Source organism: Condylostylus longicornis, unplaced genomic scaffold (genome assembly GCF_029603195.1).
Source record: "Condylostylus longicornis isolate FDR11 unplaced genomic scaffold, ASM2960319v2 ptg000135l, whole genome shotgun sequence".
Taxonomy (NCBI): domain Eukaryota; kingdom Metazoa; phylum Arthropoda; class Insecta; order Diptera; family Dolichopodidae; genus Condylostylus; species Condylostylus longicornis.
The window spans coordinates 7498506-7524258 of NW_026578103.1; the positions used below are offsets into that span (position 1 = coordinate 7498506).

At 35.7% G+C, this 25753-nt stretch overlaps 1 protein-coding gene across 1 annotated transcript in view; it reads right to left on the reverse strand.

Annotated features, from left to right (window-relative positions):
• LOC129615157 (uncharacterized) overlaps positions 1-25753 on the reverse strand; it is a 180247-nt gene that overhangs the window by 42564 nt on the left and 111930 nt on the right. The window contains 23 exon segments of the mRNA XM_055530250.1: positions 2345-3295; positions 3354-3653; positions 3712-4041; positions 4083-4409; positions 4472-5422; positions 5488-6174; positions 6234-6548; positions 6651-7598; positions 7654-7950; positions 8010-8342; positions 8394-8708; positions 8801-9412; positions 11577-11903; positions 11961-12254; positions 12302-12643; positions 12695-13009; positions 13096-14046; positions 19631-19856; positions 20615-20682; positions 21425-21541; positions 22270-22488; positions 23039-23368; positions 23491-23814. Coding sequence (XP_055386225.1) covers positions 2345-3295; positions 3354-3653; positions 3712-4041; positions 4083-4409; positions 4472-5422; positions 5488-6174; positions 6234-6548; positions 6651-7598; positions 7654-7950; positions 8010-8342; positions 8394-8708; positions 8801-9412; positions 11577-11903; positions 11961-12254; positions 12302-12643; positions 12695-13009; positions 13096-14046; positions 19631-19856; positions 20615-20682; positions 21425-21541; positions 22270-22488; positions 23039-23368; positions 23491-23814 — 9879 coding nt within the window.

A 25753-nucleotide genomic window follows, 5' to 3' on the forward strand; every position in this document is an offset into this window, starting at 1 on the left:
ATATTTGTGAAATACTCGTTAGTATTTGTTCGAAATAACAGTGCGATGTAAAAATGTCATAAATGAAAGGAATAATATTACTGAATTATTTAATTAAAATTTTCATCACTTCAAATTTTAACTTTTAAAGTGATATTTCCGGTACATTTTTATTTCTACTATTAATAAACTTTTATTTCTACTATTAATAAAGTTTTTTTTAACAGTTTTATTTTTTAATAAACTCAATCATTATGGTTACATAATACTATACATAATAGCAAATTTCTTTCGTATAAGAAACAAATTATCCTATAATAGAGTATATAGTCGAAAAACATTTAACAAAAACATTCGTCAACTGTAACTTGTTTTTATTCACTATCTGTGATTGTCTTACTGGCTGACTATTGGTAACACACACTTACAACGACTACTGTATATTGACTGGCCTATTGACATTTAGTTCCTAAAAGCTGTTGAAATTTAAACTTATATGTACATCTTACCGTCTAGAAGAAAAACAATATCAAATATGTGGAAAAAATGATTTTAGATAATGGTTAATTTTAGCTACCATATTGTTGTTTAATTGCTCCACTATGCTGTGCTACGATATAGAGAACACGTCGCTATCTTTCTGCGTTTGCGGAATTTAAAGTGGGTTTGTGTTTTCTTACAAAAAATAGTAAATAAATAGCATTTTTAGGATTTTAAGGGGTTATAACTTTTAAACAAGGGAGATAATTAAACATCTTCTGGTGAAATAAGTTTCCAGTAACGATATAATTGCGTATAAAATATAAGTTTTCTACCTTAAAAGGTGCAGAGGTTTTTTTAACAGATATAAGGACAGAAGGACTGACGGACGGAAAGAAAATACTGATGAGTATTTTTTTCCAATTTATTTTGCGTAAGATTAAGAGATATTTGTAAACGTTTTTCCACGGTGATAATAAACCTAAAAATGAGTAAATAAGAAGTACTCATAGAGTAAAGTGAATAGTGAATAAAAGTTAAATATGAACACAGACACAAATAAAGTTGGGTTAAACCAATGTTTTATAGTGTAAAACTTTTTCCTTCAACGAGTCAAAATACTGCTTTTAAAACAATCTGCGTGCTACATTATTGAAATTAATTCCATTCATATACCATCTTTAAAATGAAAAAAAAATTTACGAGTTAAAATAATTCTTGAATTTAAGGGCTTTTTTTTTTTTCCTTCTTCACTCCTAGGAAGAGTATAGGGCTAGTGCATGATATCTATCATGCCCTAGTTTCTATAGTCATAGAGAGTTAGTTAGGTAGGTGACTAGCCTACCGTAGTTTTTATTTATATTAAATATTTCAGTTTATTAATATTTTACTGTTTATTTTTTCTTAGTCTTTAGTATCGAATATTACGAATATTTGTAAATTACTTGTATAATATTTATTAGTATTGCATATTAAGTTATATAATATTGAATATAATCTTTATAGTGACCTGACCGGGGTTTGAACCCGAGACCCTTCGTTTAAAGGGCCGGTGCCATAACCACTGCACCAATGGTCAGATTAATTTAAGGATTAAGTGCCAAAAACTTTTACAAATTTCCGGAGACGATAACTTTGTCCGCGAAACCTCCCAACTTTTGGAAAAAATCAGATGTCAGCAACTGGACGTTTACTACGGGCCAAATATACATTTTTGCTTATATAAAGAGAAATAACCAACCGATTTCATTGAGATTTAATATTTGTATTCTTCGTATTAAAACAATGAACACATACATTTTTTGGGAAGATCAGAGCTCGAAAACTGATTTTACATTTTTCACCATATCTGCGGAACAAATCGATGAAATTTCTTGAAATTTGATATTTGAGTTTGTTTGTTACCGAAACTAACTGGCGAGCATTTCAGTGAATTCGGGTAGCACAAAACGAAACTCTACTAAGAGCCAAATTGTCATTTTTCTAGGTATGTTAACTATAAGCTTGCTAATGTGTTAAAAGTTGGAAAGAAGTATTTAACAGAAATATTTATAATATTCTGTAACACTTTCACTTAACTAGACAATAGACATTACGGTCGGTTATGTGCTGACCAAATCAGATTTTTTGTTAATGACTTGATAATATATTTGATCTTTATCTATATGTTATACTACAGAATTACTGTAATTCAAAGATTTTTCAAAAAGCCTATTGCTGTTATACGCCTGCTTTCATTTTAGTGTCATGAATAAAAAACAAGTCAATTCAAAGAGCACTCATGAAAAAAAAATTCTAACATATTGCTAATGGTTCGGCATTAGTATAAATCAAATTATTAATAAAAAAGAAACAATAATTTTTTGTCACTAAGGAAAACACTTACGCTTTTGTATATTAGAACAAAACGAATACGGATCTCCAGTATAACCTTGCAAACAATTACAGTTAGCTAAATGATTTCTAACATAACATTCAGCGTTTTGTCCACAAGTTCCAGGGCAAGGGTCTCTGCAATGATTTTGAATACATGCTCTATTTGAAGCACAATCGGAATTTAATATACATTCAGGTCTACATCCTTCATAGGGATCTCCAAAGAAATCAGGTAAGCAACTACATGTTGCAGCATTGTTACGCGATTTACATTCAGCATTTACGCCGCATGGCGATGGATTACAGGGGTCAATAATTTCTATTGGTTGCACAATTGTTAGACATTGTGTAAATGGATCTCCATTATAACCTGGGCTACAAACACATTGTGGAACATGACTTATTACACGACATTCGGCATTCTGCCCGCATAATCCTGGGCATGGATCTTTACATTTTTGATTGATACATGCCATATTACTGAGACATTCAGAATTAGATATACATTCTGGTCGACAATGTGGAGGAGCTCCTACAAATTCCGGTAAACATAGGCAAGTATGTGAATCTCCAATGGTTTTACATTGAGAATTTGGACCACATGGAGAAGGAATGCATGGATCTTGATTATCCTGTTCAACTTTAATAGGCTGCTTTATGGCATCACATTTAACAAAAGCGTCTCCAGTAAAACCTGGAGGACAACTGCATACTGGGCTATGATTACGTACGTCACATTTAGCTCCTCGGCCACAAGTTCCTGGGCAAGGATCACGGCATTTCTGATTTTGGCAAGCTTCGTTAAATTGGCATTCCGAATTACTAGAGCATTCCGGTCTGCACGATGGTGGACTTCCCAAATAACCTTCAATACAAGAACAAACAGCTTGCTGATTTAATATTTTACAATGTGAGCTTGGTCCACAGGGTGATGGCAAACATGGGTTCAAGGTAACAGGGCCTAAAATTATTTTTTTTTTTTCGCTCATTGGAAAAAAAATAATATTTAATATGTTTACTTAGAACAGGTTTGCAATGAACAAAAGCGTTTCCGGACATTCCTTCTGGACATCTACACATTGGGATATGATTAATTACATCACAAATAGCATTTATACCACATGTTCCTGGGCAAGGATCTTTACATTTTCTTCGAATGCATGCTTTATCTCGACTACAATCTGAGCTAAGAATACATTCAGGTTTGCATCCAATATTGGGATCACCAAAGAAATCTGACAAACAGCGGCATACCCCATTAAGACATTGTGTGTTCAAACCGCATAACGAACATGGATCATCTTCTTGGATCAGCTCGTCTGTATGGGAAACGATTGTAATATGAACTTTGCAAAACCATTCAAATTTTTATCTTACGCTTTTCTGGGATGTTACATATTGTGAAAGGATCACCTTCATATCCAGGCAAACACAAACAAGAGGGAATATGATTTACAACAGAACAAGTAGCCGATATCCCACACAATCCAGGACAAGGATCTATACATTTTTGATTTACACAAGCTTGGTTACTTGTGCATTCAGAATTAATTGTACATTCCGGTTTACAATTTGGAGGAGCACCTAAGAAAGTTGTCAAACAAGTACAAGATGGTGCATTTCCAACAGCTCTGCATTCTGAATTTGGCCCGCATGGAGATGGAATACATGGATTTATTATTTCATCATCAATAGTAACTACAGGTTCTAAAACACAATTTTGTTTAGGTTTTTGTGAGTATACTAACAGATTTTCTTACTTGGTATTGGATAACATCGAGTAAATGGATCGCCTGTAAAATCAGATTGACATACACAAACTGGGCTGTGATTACGTACGCGGCAATTGGCGTTTGTACCACAAGCATTAGGACAAGGATCCACACATTTTAAGTTCATGCAAGACTTATCTAGAGCACATTCTGAACTAACGGTACACTCAGGTCTACAAGAGGGAGGTGACCCTTTGTATAACGGTAAACAGGAACACACAGCTTGATTATTTTGTTCTCTACACTGGCTGTTTGCCCCGCATGGAGACGGTTGGCAGGGGTTTTTATATTCTTGTGATATAGCTATAGAAGAACAATGATTTTATGCTACCATCGATAAACATTCATGAAAATATAAGACTTACATTCTTGAACAACTGCGCAAAAAACATATGGATCACCAGAAAAACCTTGTAGACAATTGCAATTCGGTAAATGATTTCTAACATAACACTCAGCATTTTGTCCACACGTTCCCGGACATGGATCCTTACAATGATTTTGGACACAAGCTTTATTAGATGCACAATCGGAATTAAGAATACATTCAGGTCTACATCCTTGATAAGGATCTCCAAAGAAATCCTTTAGACAACTGCAAGTGGCAGCACTATTCCGCGCCTTACATTCAGCGTTGGCTCCGCATGGAGATGGATTACATGGATCTAAAATCTCAATGGGTTGCACTACGGCTAAGCATTGTGTAAATGGATCTCCGTTGTATCCGGAACTGCACACGCACTGTGGTACATGACTTATGACCCTACACTCTGCATTAACTCCACATAATCCTGGACAAGGATCTTTACATTTTTGATTAATACAAGCTAAACTGTTTGCACATTCCGTATTCGAAACGCATTCTGGTCGACAATTAGGAGGAGCTCCTATAAAGTCAGATAAACATACACAAGTGTAAGATTCTCCTATAGCCTTGCATTGAGAATTAGGTCCGCAAGGGGTTGGAATACAAGGATCCTTTATATCAAGCTCAGCTTTACTGGGTTCTCTTATGATATCACATCTTACAAAAGCATCACCAGTGAAACCTGAAGGGCAGTTACAAATTGGATTGTGGTTACGCACATTACACTTAGCACCACGCCCACATGTTCCTGGGCAAGGATCACGACATTTTTGATTTTGACAAGCTTTGTTAAAGGTACATTCTGAATTGCTTGTACATTCCGGTCTACATGATGGAGGGCTACCTAGATAACCTTCAATACAAGAACAAACCGGCTGTTGATTCAAGACTCTACAGTGAGAACTGGGACCACACGGGGATGGTGAACATGGATTATTATCTATAGGCCCTGTAAATTATTTTATGTTATTATAATTAAATTTTAAATTTCATGGTCGGCTTGAAAATAATTACTTAGTACAGGATTGCATTGAACAAAAGCATTGCCAGACATTCCCTCTGGGCATCTGCACATAGGAATGTGATTAAATACATCACATATAGCATTTATTCCGCATGTACCAGGACACGGATCCTTACATTTTCGCTTTATACATGCTTTATCGCGCTCACAATCAGAATTAAGTACACATTCCGGTCTACATCCAACTGTTGGGTCACCAATAAAATCAGGCAAACATACACACACATTATTTTCACAATACGTATTTTGTCCACAAATCTGGCAGAGGTCATCTTCCTCAATGGGTTTTTCTAAATCAAAAAATTTATTTATAGAATACCACAATTATTTTTTTTTCGTCTTACGTGGTAGTTGTACAACTTGACAACTTGAAAAAGGATCTCCTTCATAACCTGGCAAACAGTTACATGAGGGAATATGATTTGTCACTGAACACGTAGCCGATAATCCACATAAACCAGGACAAGGATCAATACATTTTTGATTAATACAAGCATAAATGCTAGCGCACTCTGCATTGATGGTGCATTCTGGTTTACAGTTAGGAGGACTTCCAAGAAATGTTGGTAAGCAGCTACAGGAAGGTGAGGTGCCAATCGCTCGACATTCAGCATTAGGCCCACAAGGAGAAGGAATACAAGGATTAATATTTTCATCTTCAACTGAAATCACTGGTGCTACAAGGTGAGATTACTTAATTGCTATCAAAACACACAAAGAAAATAATTTTTCTCACTTGGAACACGGTAACATCGAGTAAATGGATCCCCAGTAAACCCAGAGTTACATGAACAAACTGGACTATGACTTCGAACGTGACACTGGGAGTTCTGCCCACATGTATTAGGACAAGGATCAACACATTTTAAGTTAATACATGATTTATCAAGAGGACATTCTGAGTTTGATGTACATTCTGGTCTGCAAGATGGAGGACTTCCTTTGTAGGACGGCAAACAAGAGCACACTGCTTGATTATTTAGTTCTTTACATTGACTATTAGGGCCACAAGGAGAAGGCTGACACGGATTTTGATATTCAATTTGGACAGCTGAAAGTAACATGTATGGTTAATGCCTAGTATGAGTTCTATTGCACGTCAGGTATTTTTTTTCTTGCAAATAAGTGAATTTTTGTTTGAAAAACTTACGACGTTGTAATATCGCGCAATATTTGTAGGGATCACCGCTATGTTGTGGTAAACAATTACAATTTGGTATGTGGTTTCGCACGTAACATTCAGCATTCTGGCCGCAAGTTCCTGGACAAGGATCTCGACAATGATTTTGTACACAAGCTTTATTGGATGGACAATCAGAATTAAGTATACATTCAGGTCTACACCCCTGATAAGGATCACCAAAGAAGTCGGATAGACAGGTGCAAGTCGCAGCATTGTTTCTGGCTTTACATTCAGCATTTGTACCACACGGTGTCGGATTGCAGGGATCTATAATTTCAAGTGGTTGAATGTCTACAAAGCATTGTGAAAAAGGATCTCCCGTGTAACCAGAATGACAGACACATTGTGGAACGTGACTTATCACTCGACATTCAGCATTTTGCCCACACAAACCTGGACAAGGATCTTTACATTTTTGATTTATACAAGCTAAATTACCAGAACATTCTGAATTTGCAACACATTGTGGTCTACAATTTGGAGGCGATCCTATAAAATCTGGTAAACACAAGCAACTATGTGAATCTCCAACAGCTTTGCATAGGGAATTTGGACCGCATGGTGAAGGAATGCAGGGATCCTTGAAGTCCATTTCTGCCTTTAGAGGTTCTAGTAGTGTTTCACATCGTACAAACGGATCGCCAGTTAGTCCTACAGGACAGCTGCAAATAGGATTATGGTTACGAACAGTACATTTAGCTCCACGGCCACATGTCCCAGGGCAAGGATCGCGACATTTTTGATTCTGGCAAGCTTTGTCAAATTGACATTCTGAATTACTTGTGCATTCCGGTCTACATGATGGGGGGTTTCCTAAATAACCATCAATACAAGAACACACAGCTTGCTGATTTATCACTCTACAATGTGAGCTTGGGCCGCAGGGGGAAGGTAAGCAAGGATTTAAAATAACCGGACCTTAAATAAAAGAATATAAATTGAGATTCCATACTAAATGCTATGGTTATGTTACTTTTAATTGGGGTGCATTGAATAAAAGCATTTCCAGACATTCCTTCGGGACACCTACACATCGGAACGTGATTGAATACATCACATAAAGCGTTTGTGCCACATGTACCCGGACACGGATTTTTGCATTTTCGTTTTATACATGCTTTATCTCTCTCGCAGTCAAAATTAAGAACACATTGTGGTTTACAGCCTACTAGTGGATCTCCCAAGAATTCAGGCAAACATACGCAAACACCATTTTCACATTGCGTATTTGAACCACATTGTAAACATGGATCGTCTTCTTCTATAGATTCTTCTATATTATAAATTAATACATTATTTACTTAAATAAATTTTCAGTGATTTTCTTACGTTTTTGCGGTGTTAACTGACAATTTGTGAAAGCATCGCCTTCATAACCAGGTAGGCAAGCACAAGATGGAATATGGTTTATGACATTGCATATTGCAAAATTTCCACAAAGACCCGGACATGGATCAATACATCTCTGATTTAGACAGGCTTTATTGCTTACACATTCAGCATTTATGGTGCATTCAGGTTTGCAGTTTGGTGGTGTACCTAGGAATGTAGATAAACAACTACATGATGGAAGACTTCCAACAGCTCTACATTCAGAATTTGGTCCACATGGTGAAGGAACACAGGGATTTATATCGTCATCCTCCAATTCAGCTGCCGCTGCTATTAAGCAAACATTAGGTATCTATACCATAATTACAAAATAATTCTTACGTGGTAGAACGAAACAGCGTGTAAAAGGATCACCTGTAAGCCCTGGAGGACATGAACAAATTGGACTATGATTACGGACGTGACATTTTGCACTGTTTCCACAAGTGTTTCGACATGGATCTACACATTTCATATTGATACAAGACTTTTCTAAAGCGCATTCGGAATTTGTAGTACATTCTGGCCTACACGATGGTGGAGATCCTTGATACGTGGGCAAGCAAGAGCAAACCGCTTGCTTATTTTGTTCTTTACACTGACTATTGGGGCCACAAGGAGATGGCTGACAAGAGTTTTCGTACTCAGTCTCTATAGCTGAAATATAAGTAAATTTCGAAGTCAGTAAAAGTAAGATAATTGCTTTAAGTTGGTTTTAACATTTTTAAGACACATTTTAAAGAACTCACTTTGTTGAATTATCGAACAATAAGAGTAAGGATCACCCGTATAACCTTGCAAACAGTTACAATTTGGTAAATGATTTCTAACATAACATTCGGCATTTTGGCCACAAGTTCCAGGACAAGGGTCTCTACAGTGGCTTTGGACACAAGCTTTATTTGATGCACAGTCTGAGTTCAGTATACATTCAGGTCTGCATCCTTGATAAGGATCACCAAAAAAGTCTTTAAAACAACTGCAAGTGGCAGCACTATTCCGCGCCTTACATTCAGCGTTGGATCCACATGGAGATGGATTACATGGATCTACAATCTCAATTGGTTGTACTGCCGGTAAACATTGTGTAAATGGATCTCCGTTATATCCGGAATGGCAAACACATTGTGGAACATGACTTATTACGCGACATTCTGCATTAAGCCCACACAAACCTGGGCAAGGATCTTTGCATTTCTGATTTATGCATGCTAAGTTACTGACGCACTCTGTATTGGATATGCATTCTGGTCGGCAATTGGGAGGTGCTCCCACAAACTCAGGTAAACATAAGCAAGTGTGGGAGTCTCCTATTGCTTTACATTGAGAATTAGGGCCACAAGGTGAGGGAATACAAGGATCTTTTATTTCAAGTTCAGCTTTAGGAGGTTCTCTTATAATGTCACATCTAACAAATGCATCACCGGTAAAACCTGAAGGGCAGTTGCAAATTGGATTGTGATTACGCACATTGCACTTAGCGCCACGTCCACATGTACCAGGACAAGGATCACGACATCTTTGATTTTGGCAAGCTTTGTTAAACGAACATTCTGAACTGCTTGTGCATTCCGGTCTACATGACGGAGGACTACCTAAATAACCTTCAACACATGAACAAACTGCTTGTTGATTCAAGACCCTACAGTGAGAGCTAGGACCACATGGAGATGGTGAACATGGGTTGGTGTTGATGGGGACTGAAAACCATTTTTTATTTTTAATAGTATATAAATTCATCATAAAATTTTTAAATTTACTCAGCGATAGACTGCATTGTATAAAAGCATTGCCAGACATTCCCTCCGGGCACCTGCACATAGGAATGTGATTGAATACATCACATATAGCGTTAACACCGCAAGTACCAGGACACGGATCTTTACATTTTCGCTTTATGCAAGCTTGATTTCGGTCGCAATCGGAACTAAGAACACACTCAGGTCTACAACCAACAGTGGGATCACCAATAAAATCTGGCAAACATACGCAAATATTATTTTGACAAAATGTATTTTGTCCACAAATTTCACATGGATCATCCTCAGTAGGTTTTTCTAAACCATAAAATTCATGTTAATATTAAATAACATACACTAATATTCTATTCTTACGTTGTTGTTGTATTATTTGGCAATTTGTGAATGGATCGCCTTCATAGCCAGATAAACAGTTACACGAAGGAACGTGATTTGTAACAGTACATGTGGCAGATAGTCCACATAAACCAGGACAAGGATCAACACATTTCTGATTGATACAGGCATAATTGCTCGCGCACTCTGCATTAATGGTACATTCTGGTTTGCAGTTAGGGGGACTTCCTAAGAAGGTTGGCAAGCAGCTACATGAAGGTGAATTACCAATTGCTCGACATTCAGCATTAGGTCCACAAGGAGATGGGAAACATGGTTCAATACTTTCATCTTCAGAGGCTATTATAGAGGCTGTTAAAAGAAAAGTCACTCAATAATTTACACTAAAACACAAAACCTTCTCACTTGGTATTTTATAACAACGGGTAAATGGATCTCCAGTGAATCCTAAATTACATGAGCAAACTGGACTATGATTTCGAACATGGCACTGAGCATTTTCCCCACACGTGTTAGGACAAGGATCAACACACTTTGAATTAATACATGATTTATCGAAAGAACATTCCGAATTCGTTGTGCACTCTGGTCTACAAGATGGAGGATTTCCTTTGTAGGACGGCAAACAAGAACACACCGCTTGATTATGTAGTTCTTTGCATTGGCTATTAGGACCACAAGGAGATGGCTCACACGGATTAAGGTTATCAGTTTGAACAGCTAAAAGTAACACATAATCGTTTTTTTTTTTCTAGTGGAAAATATTGTCTTACAAATAAAAGAAATTTCTAATAAAAAAACTTACGACGATGTAAAATTGTGCAGTATTTGTAAGGATCACCGGTATGATCCGCCAAACAATAACAATTAGGTAAATGATTTCGTACATAACATTCAGCATTATGTCCACAAGTTCCTGGACAAGGATTTCTACAATAATTCTGCACACATGCTTTGTTTGATGGGCAATCAGAATTAATAATGCACTCAGGTCTACAGCCTTGATAGGGATCTCCAAGAAAATTTGGCAAACAATTGCAGGTTGCAGCATTATTTTTGGCTTTGCAATCGGCATTTACTCCACATGGTGAAGGGTTACATGGGTCTATTCTTTCAATAGGCTGAACATTAATAAGACATTGTGTAAATGGATCTCCATTATAGCCGGCACTACAGATACATTGTGGAACGTGACTTATTACTCGGCACTCGGCATTTTGCCCACACAAACCTGGACAAGGATCTTTACATTTTTGATTAATGCACGCTAAATTACTGGAACATTCTGAATTTGCAACACATTCCGGTCTACAATTTGGTGGTGTACCTATAAAGTCCGATAAACATAAACAACTATGAGAGTCTCCAACAGGTTTGCATAAAGAATTTGGGCCACATGGAGAAGGAACACAAGGATCGTTTAAATCACTTTCAATTTGCGCAGGTTCTCGGATCGCCTCACACCTTATAAATGGATCTCCAGTCAATCCTATGGGGCAACTGCAAATAGGATTATGATTACGAACAGAACATCTAGCTCCACGCCCACAAGTTCCTGGGCAGGGATCGCGACATTTCTGATTTTGACAAGCTTTATCGAAATGGCATTCTGAGTTACTTGTACACTCTGGTCTACAGGATGGCGGACTTCCCAAATATCCTTCAATACAAGAACAAACAGCTTGTAGATTGATCACCCTGCAATGGGAACTTGGACCGCAAGGAGAGGGTGAGCATGGGTTAGATATTGCAGGGCCTAGAATAACAAACAATTAAATTAGTAGGATTTAGACGTAGACGGAAGTTCTATTACTTTTAACAGGCGTGCACTGTATGAAAGCATTGCCCGAAGTTCCTTCCGGACATCTGCACATAGGAATATGATTGAATACATCACATACTGCATTTACTCCACAAGTTCCTGGACACGGATCCTTACATTTCCGCTGTAAACAAGCTTTATCTCTACTGCAATCCGAATTCAAAATACATTCTGGTCTACATCCAAGAAGTGGGTCTCCCAAGTAATCAGGCAAACAAAAGCAAATACCATTTGCACATTGCGTGTTTGAACCGCATTGTAAACAAGGATCATCTTCAATAGGCTCTTCTATGTGATTATAAAATTATTGAGACGAACACAATTGATAAAACACTTCTTACGTTTCTGCGGTATTAAATGACAACTTGTAAAAGCGTCCCCTTCATATCCAGCTAAGCAAACACAAGATGGAATATGATTTATGACATTGCATAAGGCGGAATTTCCACAAAGACCAGGGCATGGATCAATACACTTTTGATTTATACAGGCCTTATTGCTTGCACATTCAGCATTTATTGTACATTCTGGCTTGCAGTTTGGTGGTGCCCCAAGGAATGTGGGTAAACAGCTACATGATGGAATAGATCCAATCGCTTTGCATTCAGAATTTGGTCCACAGGGTGAAGGAACACAAGGGTTTATAGTTTCATCTTCTAGTGCTATGGTATGTTCTATTAAAGAAGTATTAAATATCTTTATATAATTCAAGAGATATTTCTTACGTGGCAAGATAAAACATCGTGTGAATGGATCACCAGTAAATCCTTGAGGACATGAACATATTGGACTATGGTTACGGACTTGACATTTTGCGCTGTTTCCACAAATGTTTGGACATGGATCTACACATTTCATATTAATACAAGACTTATCCAAAGTGCATTCGGAATTTGTAGTACATTCTGGCCTACACGATGGTGGAGATCCTTGATACGTGGGCAAGCAAGAGCAAACCGCTTGCTTATTTTGTTCTTTACACTGACTATTAGGGCCGCAAGGAGATGGTTGACAGGGGTTCTGGTACTCAATAACTTCTGCTAAAATGCAAAGAAATTTCAAAATAAATTAAAATTTCTGTTTTTTTTTTTCGTTTTAAGCATTTTTCAGTAAAATCACAACTCACGCTTTTGGATTATCGAACAATAAGAGTAAGGATCACCCGTATAACTTTGCAAACAGTTACAATTTGGCAAATGATTTCTAACATAACATTCGGAGTTTTGGCCACAAGTTCCAGGGCATGGATCTCTACAGTGGTTTTGAACACAAGCTTTATTAGATGCACAGTCTGAGTTCAGTATACATTCAGGTCTACATCCCTCATAAGGATCACCAAAGAAATCATTTAAACAACTGCAAGTGGCAGCATTATTTCGTGCTTGACATTCAGCGTTGGTCCCACATGGTGATGGATTACATGGATCTAAGAACTCAACAGGCTGAATTACCGGTAAGCATTGTGTAAATGGATCTCCGTTGTAGCCGAAATTACACACACATTGTGCAACGTGACTTATTACTCGGCATTCTGCATTAAGTCCACACAAACCTGGGCAAGGATCCTTGCATTTTTGATTTATGCACGCTAAGTTACTTGCACACTCTGTATTTGATATGCATTCTGGCCGGCAATTTGGAGGTGTTCCCACAAACTCAGGTAAACATAAGCAAGTGTGGGAGTCACCTACGGCTTTACATTGGGAGTTAGGCCCACATGGGGATGGAATACAGGGATCTCTGATATCTAGTTCAACCGTAGTAGGTTCTCTTATAAAATCGCATCTAACAAAAGCATCACCAGTGAATCCTAAAGGACAGTTACAAATCGGATTATGATTACGAACGTTGCATTGGGCCCCACGACCGCATGTTCCGGGACATGGATCTCGACATTTTTGATTCTGGCAAGCTTTATTAAAGGCGCATTCTGAGTTTCTTGTGCATTCAGGCCTACATAGAGGAGGACTTCCCAAGAAGTTTTCAATGCACGAACAAACTGCTTGCCCATTTATAATTTTACAATGCGAATTGGGCCCACAAGGGGTAGGTGAACATGGATTTATTGTAATAGGGTCTGTTAAAGTAAAAATAAAATTAGGATAAAAAGATATAACAAATTTACTTTCATTCGGTTAATAAATTTACTTATAATTGTGAAGCATTGTACAAAGGCATTGCCAGACATTCCTTCTGGACATCTGCACATCGGGACATGATTCCAAACATCACATTTAGCATTTACCCCACAAGTTCCAGGGCAAGGATCCTTACACTTTCTCTGTATACATGTTTTTTCCTTACTACAATCTGTACTCAAGATACATTCTGGCTTACAACCTATTACCGGATTTCCGAAAAAGTCTGGTAAACAGCTACATAAACCATTTTGGCAAATTGTGTTTGCGCCGCAAACTTGACACGGATCATCTTCTTCAACGGGGCCTTCTAAACATTATTTATTTGTAATTAATCTATACTTAAATTTGGAGCAGTTTGTTCTTACGATTTTGAGAAACTAAATGACAGACAGTGAACGGGTCGCCTTCGAAACCAGGTAAACAAACGCAAGACGGTGTATGATTTATTACGCTGCATGACGCAGACAATCCACATAGGCCTGGACATGGATCAACACATTTCTGATTTATGCAAGACTTATCACCAGTACATTCAGCATTAATTGTACATTCAGGTCGACAATTAGGAGGTGCTCCTAGATAATTTGGCAGACAAGAACAAGATGGTGAATTTCCAAACGATTTGCATTCGGAGTTTGGACCACAAGGAGTAGGGACGCAAGGATTCTTAATTTCTTCATCAAATTGAGGTAAAGGTGCTAAAAATTTTTAAGTTTTATTCACCATCCAAAAATAAGATGAATATATCTCTTACGTGGTATTGGATAACATCTAGCTAAGGGATCCCCTGTGAATCCATTTGGACATGAACATATTGGACTATGGTTACGAACGTAGCATTTGGCACTTTTTCCACAAGCATTTTGGCATGGTTCGACGCATTTCATATTAACACACGATTTGTCTAAAGTGCACTCAGAACTTGTAGTACATTCTGGTCTACACGATGGAGGATTTCCCTGATAAGATGGTAAGCAGGAGCATACGGCTTGATTATTTTGCTCTTTGCATTGACTATTAGGTCCACAGGGAGAGGGTTGACACAAATTTTTCCTTTCATCTAAAATAGCTGAGCAACAAGGATTTTTTAGATAAAATTTTATAGAACCGTTGGCAATATTTTATGTTATTTTGTAAATTTGGTAGTATCCGCGTGTAAAATGATAATTCACCATATTCGAGTCAAAAAACTAATGGAATTTTTAGGTAAGTAAAAAACAAGCATAAGGAAGTTCATTTGCTTAATTTGTTACAATGAAAAACATTATTGAATTTATTACATTCACTTTTGTATCTGTACAAAAGTATATGAATAAGATGTCTGCACCTTTGCTCTATTTGTGCATACGCTTTTGGAATCAATTATACCTCAGCTCCAGCATTGCACAAATGTAACATATCCAGTTGATAATTTCAAAAATTGGCAAAAATAAAAATTATTATAGCTTTCTTGTTTATACTTCTAAAAGGAGAATTAGACACATCTGGACATTAAATTAAATTACACGCTAATTATCATAAAATTAATTACCTTATCTTAATTACAAAAAAATAGTGAAATTAACTTAAATTAACTTCTTTTGAAAAAATTTTAGATTCGTAACTCAAAATTTCATATTTAAGCCATTTTTGCGAAAACAGTAAATCTGACATTTAGTATTGATAATATGGTTATATAAGTGGATTAAATAAGAAATTTTATATATGATATAGGGCAGTGTCCTGTTTTACAAACTCATAATTTTTATCGACTACATATTTTATAGCAGCTTTCTAGGAAAACTACATGAAAGACGTTCTTAAATACGAAAGCCTAATCAAACATAATAATAACATCAAGCAAATGTAAACGGAAACATGAAATTGAAATAAGAATTTATCCCTTTCCGTTTCAAACCTGATCGGACCAGGTCAAGAAAATAAAGTGAAATGGCATTAACCAAAATAAAAAATTAACTTCGTGAGATTAGTTTTACAATAAAAAACAAATAACTGAAATCCTAAATGCAAGCAGTAAAAATCGAAGTATTAAAAGTATAGAATTAAAGAAACATCGGCAGCCAGGATTACCATTGTTCAAATTTTAAGATCTGTAAAAATAACTGCACACCTGTTTATCATAAAACACAGCAACAATATAAACTGGCCTAAACGAAGAACGAAAACAAACATTTCTATAGTTAAAAAATCTTATTGAGATAGTTTCTTTCAATATAAAATTATTATTGGAATATTTCATCACAAGAGCAAAACAAGTATACACTGTGAGATCAAGAATAAAAGTCACAAAAATTTTTTCAAATTATGCAAACTTATAATTTAAACGACAATAACAAAAGAAAACTTACGATTTTGTATGACTGAGCAGTAAGAATAGGGATCACCAGTGTAACCATGTAAGCAGTTACAATTAGGTAAATGATTTTTTGCAAAACATTCAGCGTTAGGACCACAAATTCCAGGACATGGATTTCTGCAATGATTTTGAACACAAGCCTTATTTGATGAACAGTCAGAATTCAGTACGCATTCTGGTCTGCATCCCTGATAAGGATCTCCAAAGTAATCTGGAAGACAGCTACATGTAGCAGCACCATTTCTAGATTTGCATTTAGCATTGGTGCCACATGGCGTAGGGTTACAAGGATCGACGATTTCTGTCATCTGGATGACAGGTACGCATTGAGTAAATGGATCTCCGTTATAACCTGCATCACATACACATTGCGGTACATGACTTATAACTCGGCATTCTGCATTTTGTCCACACAACCCAGGGCACGGGTTTTTGCATTTTTGACTAACACAAGCTAAGTTACTTGCGCATTCTGAATTAGATACACACTCTGGGCGACAGTGTGGGGGTGCTCCTTGAAACTCTGGTAAACACGAACAAGTATATGAGTCGCCAGATATTCTACATTGTGAATTCGGTCCGCATGGAGAGGGAATACAAGAATTTTTTCTATCTAATTCGTCTTTTATCGGATCCTTTATAATATCACATCTAATGAACGCATCACCTGTAAATCCTTGAGGACAACTGCAAATTGGATTGTGATTACGCACATTGCATTTTGCACCTCGCCCACAAGTTCCGGGACATGGGTCTCGGCATTTTTGATTTTGACAAGTCTTGTCAAAAGAACATTCTGAATTTAGGGTACATTCTGGTCTACAAAAGGGAGGAGTTCCTAAGTAACTTTCAACGCAAGAACAAACCGCCTGTTGATTTATTATTCTACAGTGGGAGTTTGGACCACATGGGGTTGGCGCACATGGATTCGATATTAAGAGGCCTAAAATTAATTTCAAAATAAATGAGATTTATAATGTATTTAAGTTACTTTGAATAGGTTTGCATTGGACAAAACTATTTCCTGTCATTCCATCTGGACATCTACACATTGGGATATGATTGCGTACTTCACATATTGCGTTTTTTCCACAAATCCCTGGACACGGGTCCTTACATTTTTTTTTTATACACGCTTTATTTTTATTACAGTCTGAATTAAGAATGCATTCGGATTTGCATCCATCAAGAGGATCCCCGTAAAAATCAGGTAAACAAGCGCAATAACCATTAACGCAATGTGTATTAAAGCCACAAAGTAAACATGGATCATCTTTTTCAGCAAAATAAGCTAAAAAATGTTAATACAAATAAGAAAAAAGTTTGTATATGCAAGCATTCATTACGTTTTTCAGGAAGTTTTTCGCAACTTGTGAATGGATCTCCTTCATAACCTGTTAAGCATACACACGATGGAGTATGATTTATAACATTACAAACGGCAAATAATCCACATAAACCTGGGCAAGGATTCACACACTTTTGATTAACACACGCCATATTACTTGCACATTCAGCACTTATTACGCACTCAGGCTTGCAATTTGGAGGAGATCCCTGAAAATCAGGCAGACATGAACACGCTGGGGCGTCCGCTATAGATATGCATTTTGAATTAGGACCGCAGGGCGTAGGTACACATGGATTTATGATTTCATCTTTAATTGGAATTACAGCTGCTGCCAAGACAATTTTTTTAATATCTAACGCAATATAAGTAAAAAAACTCTTACTAGGTATCTGATAACATCTTGTAAATGGATCGCCTGTTAATCCAAAATCGCAAGAACAGATTGGACTATGATTACGTACATGACATTTCGCTTTCTTTCCACATGTATTCAGACATGGGTCTACACATTTAAAATTAACGCAAGCTTTATTTAAGGTGCATTCAGAATTTGTGGTACATTCTGGTCGACATAATGGTGGAGTTCCTTTATACGAAGGTAAACAAGAGCAAACGGCTTGTTTATTTTGTTCCTTACATTGGCTATTAGGACCACAAGGAGAAGACTTACAGGGACTTCCATTTTCCACTAAAACAGCTAAAATTACAATTTAAGCTCAATCAAAAATGATATAAATCATTTGTGACAACTTGAAGTATAAATAACTGTTTTAGAAAAAAACTTACGTTGTTGAATGGGAATGCAGTTCAAATATGGATCACCAGAATATCCAAACAAACAAATACAGTTAGGCAAGTGATTTTTAACATAGCATTCGGCATTTGGCCCACATAAGCCAGGGCAAGGATCCCTACACTGGTTCTGCACACATGCTTTGTTAGATTGACAATCAGAATTAAGTACACACTCTGGTCTGCATCCTTGATAAGGATCTCCATAGAAATTGGATATACAGTTACATGTGGCAGCATCATTTCTAGATTTACATTCAGCATTTGCACCACAAGGCGAGGGGTTGCAAGGATCTACAATTTCAAATTGCTGAATAGCTGCTAAACATAACGTGAACGGATCCCCATTATATCCAGGATTGCAAACACACTGCGGTACATGGCTTATAACTCGACATTCTGCATTTTCTCCACATAATCCTGGACAAGGGTCCTTACATTTCTGATTAATGCACGCTAAATTACTTAGGCATTCAGAATTCGAAACACATTCTGGCCGGCAATTGGGAGGTGCTCCTGTAAATTCTGGTAAACAAAGGCAAGTGTGTGAATCGCCAACAACTTTGCATTGCGAATTTGGCCCACATGGGTTAGGAGTACAAGGATCTATGTTCTCAATTTCAACTGCAACGGATTCTATAATAAGGTCGCATCCCGAAAAAGCATCCCCCGTAAATCCTATATCGCAACTACAAATTGGAATATGATTGCGTACATCACATTTAGCTCTTCTACCACAAGTTCCTGGGCAAGGATCACGGCATTTCTGATTTTGGCAAGATTTATCAAAGTGACATTCGAAGTTGCTTGTGCATTCAGGTCTACATGATGGTGGATTTCCAATATAATCCTGAAGACAAGAACATACAGCTTGCTGATTTATTACCCTACAGTGAGAATTGGGGCCACAAGGGGAAGGCGAACAAGGATTTAAATTTAAGGGTTCTATAATAATTTAAATTAAAGTATTCAAAATTATGGTTTTTGTAAAAAATTTTAAAAATATTACTGATAATTTGACTACATTGGACAAATGAGTTTCCGGACATTCCTTCTGGGCATCTGCACATGGGAATATGGTTAAATACATCGCATATAGCATTTATACCACAAGTTCCAGGACATGGATCTTTACATTTAAAATTAATACAAGTTTTGTCGCGAGGGCAATCTGAGTTAAGAACGCATTCTGGTTGACAGCCAGTAATGGGATCTCCGTAGAAATTTAGCAAACAAACACAAACACCGTTTTCACAATTTGTGTTGGGACCACAAACAGAACAGGGATCATCTTCTTTTACTGGTTCCACTAAAAGGCGAAATTAAATAATTATTTGTTTCTTTTGCATACTAATATCATGTTTTACAGTTTTCAGGTACCAGCCGACAGTTAGTAAAAGCATCGCCTTCAAATCCAGGTAGACAAGTGCATGATGGAGTGTGGTTTATTATATTACAAAGAGCATTTAATCCACACAATCCTGGACAAGGATCTATACACTTTTGATCAATGCAAGCTTTATTACTAGCACATTCGGCATTAATCGTACATTCTGGTTTACAATTTGGAGGTGCTCCAAAGTAAGTTGGAAGGCAAGAACAAGATGGAGAAACTCCAACAGATCTACACTCAGAATTCGGTCCGCAAGGTGAAGGAAAACAAGGATCAACATTTTCTTCTAGTGATGTTATCTTCGGGGCTGTTAAAAAAAAACTGCATAGAATTTTGTCATACGTCTTACAATCATAGTTTCTTACGTGGTATGGGATAGCATTGTGTAAATGGATCACCCGTGAAACCGAAGTTACAAGCGCAGATTGGGCTGTGAGTTCGTACAAGACATTGAGATCCCTTTCCACAAGCATTTAAACATGGATTAATGCATCGAAAATTTACACATGATTTATCAAAAGGGCATTCAGAATTCGTAGTACATTCCGGTCTGCAAAATGGAGGTTCTCCTCGGTAGGAAAGTAAACAAGAACATACTGCTTGTTTATCGATTTCCCTACATTGGCTATTAGGGCCACAAGGAGATGGTTGGCAGGGATTCTTGTAATGATCTAAAGAGGCTGAATAACAAAAATTTAACTTACGGTTATTAATCGCATATTTTAAAAGGAGTCAGTTTTTATTTTAACTAATATTAGAATATGATTTTTCCATGACTAATTACACACTTACGTTTTTGTATAACAGCACAACTAGCATATGGATCACCTGAAAATCCTTGTAAACAATTGCAATTAGGTAAATGATTTCTGACAAAACATTCGGAGTTTTGTCCACATGTGCCAATACACGGATCTCTACATTTGTTTTGTATACATGCCCTATTTGACGGACAATCTGAATTTAAAATACACTCAGGTCTGCATCCTTCGTAGGGATCGCCCAAATAATCTGGTAGACAGCTACATGTAGCCGCATTGTTTTTCGCCTTACATTTGGCATTAATGCCACAGGGTGTTGGGTTGCATGGATCAGACGATGCAACATCTTGGATTGCTATTAGGCATTGCGTAAAGGGATCTCCGTTATATCCAGGTAAGCAAACACATTGTGGAACATGACTTATTACTCGACATTCAGCATTCTGACCACATAAACCAGGACACGGATCTTGACATTTTTGATTTATACATGCTAAAGTGGCTAAGCATTCTGAGTTTGATACACATTCAGGGCGACAATTTGGCGGAGCTCCAATAAATTCTGGCAAACAAGAGCAACTATGCGAATCTCCAACTGGTTTACATTGTGAGTTAGGACCACATGGATTAGGTATGCATGGCTCTTTAAAATCTATATCGCCTGCCGGTTCAACGATGACTTCGCATCTCAAGAAAGGATCACCAGTTAAACCGGAAGGGCAGCTGCAAATCGGCGTGTGATGAAGGACATTACACTTTGCTGAAAAACCGCAAGTTCCTGGACAAGGATCACGGCATTTTTGATTTTGACAGGACTTGTCGAATGAGCACTCAGAGTTACTTGTGCATTCAGGCCGGCACGCAGGTGGACTTCCTAAGTACCCCTGAACACAAGAGCAGACTGGTTGCTGATTAATAACTTTGCAGTGACTACTTGGACCACATGGCGTCGGCAAACATGGGTTGATATTTACAAGGTCTAGAAACAAAACTACATAATTTTTGTACTTATAAAAATATGGATTATTACTTTGAATAGGGCTACATTGTATAAAAGCATTTCCAGTCATTCCGTCAGGGCATCTACACATAGGTATATGATTTAAAACATCGCATATAGCATTGAATCCACATATTCCTGGGCATGGATCTGTACACTTTCTCTTTAAACATGCTTTCTTTTTATCACAATCTATATTTAAAACACATTCTGGTCTACATCCCACATACGGATCCCCGTGATAATCTGGTATACAAGTACAAGCATCATTAATGCAACGTGTATTCTGACCGCAAAGCAAACATGGATCGTCTTGCTTTATAGGCTCTTCTAATTTTTAATTGAAATGGGACATTATTTTTTATTTTTATAGTGTGAAGTATTTTTCTTACGTTCTTTGACCTCCAAGTGACAACTGATAAAAGGATCCCCCGTGTAATCAGGTATGCATGTACATGATGGGGTATGGTCAATAACATTGCAAGTTGCGAATATTCCACACAAACCTGGACAAGGATCGACGCATTTTTGATTAATACAAACCTTGTCACTTGCGCAATCTGCATTTATTGTACATTCTGGTCTACAGTTCGGTGGAATACCAAAATAATCTGGCAAACAACTGCATGAGGGATTTCCGTTAATAGGTTTGCATAATGCGTTAGAGCCGCAAGGTGAAGGAATACATGGATCAGTTTGAATTTTTTCACTCGTTATTGTTGGCACTATAAGTAGTAAAGACATTAGTTTTGTTCGCACTGTTACTATCCGAGGTATGAGCAACATACAGTTCAGAACTTCTTATATTACGAAAAAGTTTCTTTTCGGAGAAGAAAATAAACCGACCCCATTTTAAATTTTATAAATAAATTTGCAGCTGAAGTTTGACTTAATTGCATTTTGAATTGAAATTTCAAAGAAAAAATCTTAATCCGTTCCTTTTATTGCAACTTATTTCAAATTAAGTTGCAAAAAAAGACGTTTAAACTTAAAATAACTATTTTCAGTAATAAACTTAAATTAACAATAAAATTTTAATCGTCGTTGATTTTTTTTAAATACGATTATGTTTAGTTCGGCTTTTAAAATAACAATCATAACTTATAAATCTGCTTTTGATAAAATAAATGTGTAAAATAAATTAAAATAAAATCTTTTCTTTTAGTTTATTTTATCAAATTTTATTCGATAAAAAAATTTTTATCGAATAAAATTTGTTTGTTCAAATTTAAGAATAGTTGAACTGTACTGTTTTTATTTTACAATCACTCTTACATGGTATTGGGGAACATTTGAGAAAAGCATCACCGGTGTAGCCATTTATGCATGAACAAAATGGACTATGGTTATGAACTTTACAAATGGAATTTAGTCCACATGTACCAGGACAAGGATCTGAACATTTTTGGTTCATACATGCTTTCTCTGAGGAACATTCAGAATTTAATACACATTCCGGTTTACAAATCGGTGGACTACCCTTATAATTTGGTAAACAGGAACACACTGCTTGGTTATTAAGTTGACGGCACTGGCTGTTAGGGCCACAAGGAGAAGGATTACAAACATCATTGACAGTGGCAACAGCTGAAAAAGGTAAGTTTTCTCAAAAAACAGGGAATAAAGTTGTAAACTATTTCAAACTCATAAGATTAGAAATTTTAGTACAAAATTTGAGTATAAAATTGAAGAAAGAACTACGTTCTGACATGCAATATTAATCTTACGTTCTTGTTGTATAACTTTGCAATATTTGTAAGGATCTCCAGTATAACCATTTCGGCATGAGCAAGATGGTACATGATTGGCAACAAAACATACAGCATCTTGCGCACATGTACCTGGGCAAGGATCACCACATTTTTGTCGTAAACAAGCCTTATTAGATGGACAATCAGAATTAATAATACATTCAGGTCGACAACCTTGATAAGGATCCCCGAAATAACCAGGAATACATTGACATGATCCAATGCCATTTAATTCACGGCAATTTGCATTTGAACCACAAGGATTTGGATCACAAGGTGTTAATACATCATGAATAATTTCTGAAATTATTTTGGGAAAGTGTATTACAATTTGATAAAGAAGCAAGTGTATACAATATAAACTTTTAAGAATATAAACTTTTCTTTTTCTAAAATGGTTAATATGGACCTTGTTTATACTGTATAAAACAAAAACCGAGTTGTTAAAGTGTAAACCATATACTTAATAAGAGTTGTTAACTGATATGTTAAATTCATATAAAAGTTAAATTGACGATAATTGTCTCACTAAAAGCATTTTAAGATATTATTTGCTCAAACATATATTAGTAAGTTTTTTTTTTGGGTTTTATAGTTTGATTATAAATATGCGTGTGTTTTAAAGCAATTAAAATATAAAAGTATCTGGTTTATTGAACTAAAATGTTAAACTTTTTAATAAAATGTTAAATTTAATCTCAAAAAATTTTATAATTCAGGCAACGCAAGTGATGGACTACATTTCATATAGTGAATTCAATTAGTTAAAAAAAATGTACTATATACTTAAAAAACTACAACAAAGCGATGATATGGTTCCAATAACTTAGCATTTTGTATTTTTAGTTTTTTTTGTTTTACGCAACTATTACAAATTCTTTAAATACCATTTTAAACAAGCTTTTTGTAAAATTTGTTTTAATAATGCTCAAATATCACTACATATGCAACTTTTTACAAAAAGAAAGAATATTTTTATTTTTGCTTTTAAGTTACATTTCCAATTGAGTGGCATTGCATGTGCAGGTTTACCTTACGAAATAGAAGAAATACTCGATTTCTTATACAGAAAAAAGCAATAAAAATTAAGGAACAATAGTGATGACCAACGAAAATTAATATGTAACTCTTTTGCGACTTTTTTAAAAATTCTTTCTTTTCTTACTGTTTCAGGAAAGAAAAAATGGTATCTACATAGTTATGACCCAAATAATATGTCAAAAATTATTAAAGATATAACTATCTATACCCTTTGAACTTTCCTCTTGCATATTTATGGTTTTATATAATAAAATATATATCAAATATTATTTATTTAAAAATAAAAAGCAAAATAAAAAATAAGCAAAATTTTAAATGCAATTTCAATATTAATAATATTAAATACCGTAACTTATAAAAGGGTCAACAAAAATAATTAGTGCTCAACATAAAAATTTGCTTAATAGTACTCGTATAACTTGAAAATTTTTGATAATCGATAAATTTTTATAATCAATAAAAATATTTTAACTGTACGTCTCGTTCTTGTAACAAAATAATATACGAATATGCAACATGTTAAATATGTTATTAAAAATTTATGTCCGTCAAGTTAAAAGTTCTTCAACTGTGTTTAATTCAAATCTTAATCAAATATGGTTATATTTATTCTAATTAAAAGTGTTATTAACCGAAAATGCATCTAAATGTATAAAATACTTGATCTTTGCAATACTGACAATTGAAATATGTAAATTGTTATTCAATATGTAGGTATATTCTTTTTAAACTTTTTTAAACAAATATTGGAAAAGTACTAGTATAATATTTTTATAAATAGTATTTTTCCAATACAAAATCATGAAAATGTAAAAACCTCACGCAATAAACGTTAAATAGTGACAAAATAATTTTTTTTTTAGAAAATTTTAAGTTAATTACCAGTGTATAAAAATAAATTTTTATACTATCAAAATATAAAAATAAATTTTTCGAAGACAAATCAATTATTTTAAAAGATATCAGATTATTTATTGCAGAACTACATATGTTTTTATTGAATAAGCGATTTACATTACCTATTTCTACCTACATATTATTTGTTTTTCATAATTTAGTTTACGAATTGATTGTAACTATATTGGTTATGATTTTAAACTTTAAATATTTATTGTTGACAAAATTATTTTTTCATGCAGTGTCACTAAAGAAGCTCATCAACATAAGTTATTATTTTAGTTTAAGATTTCTTAACTTA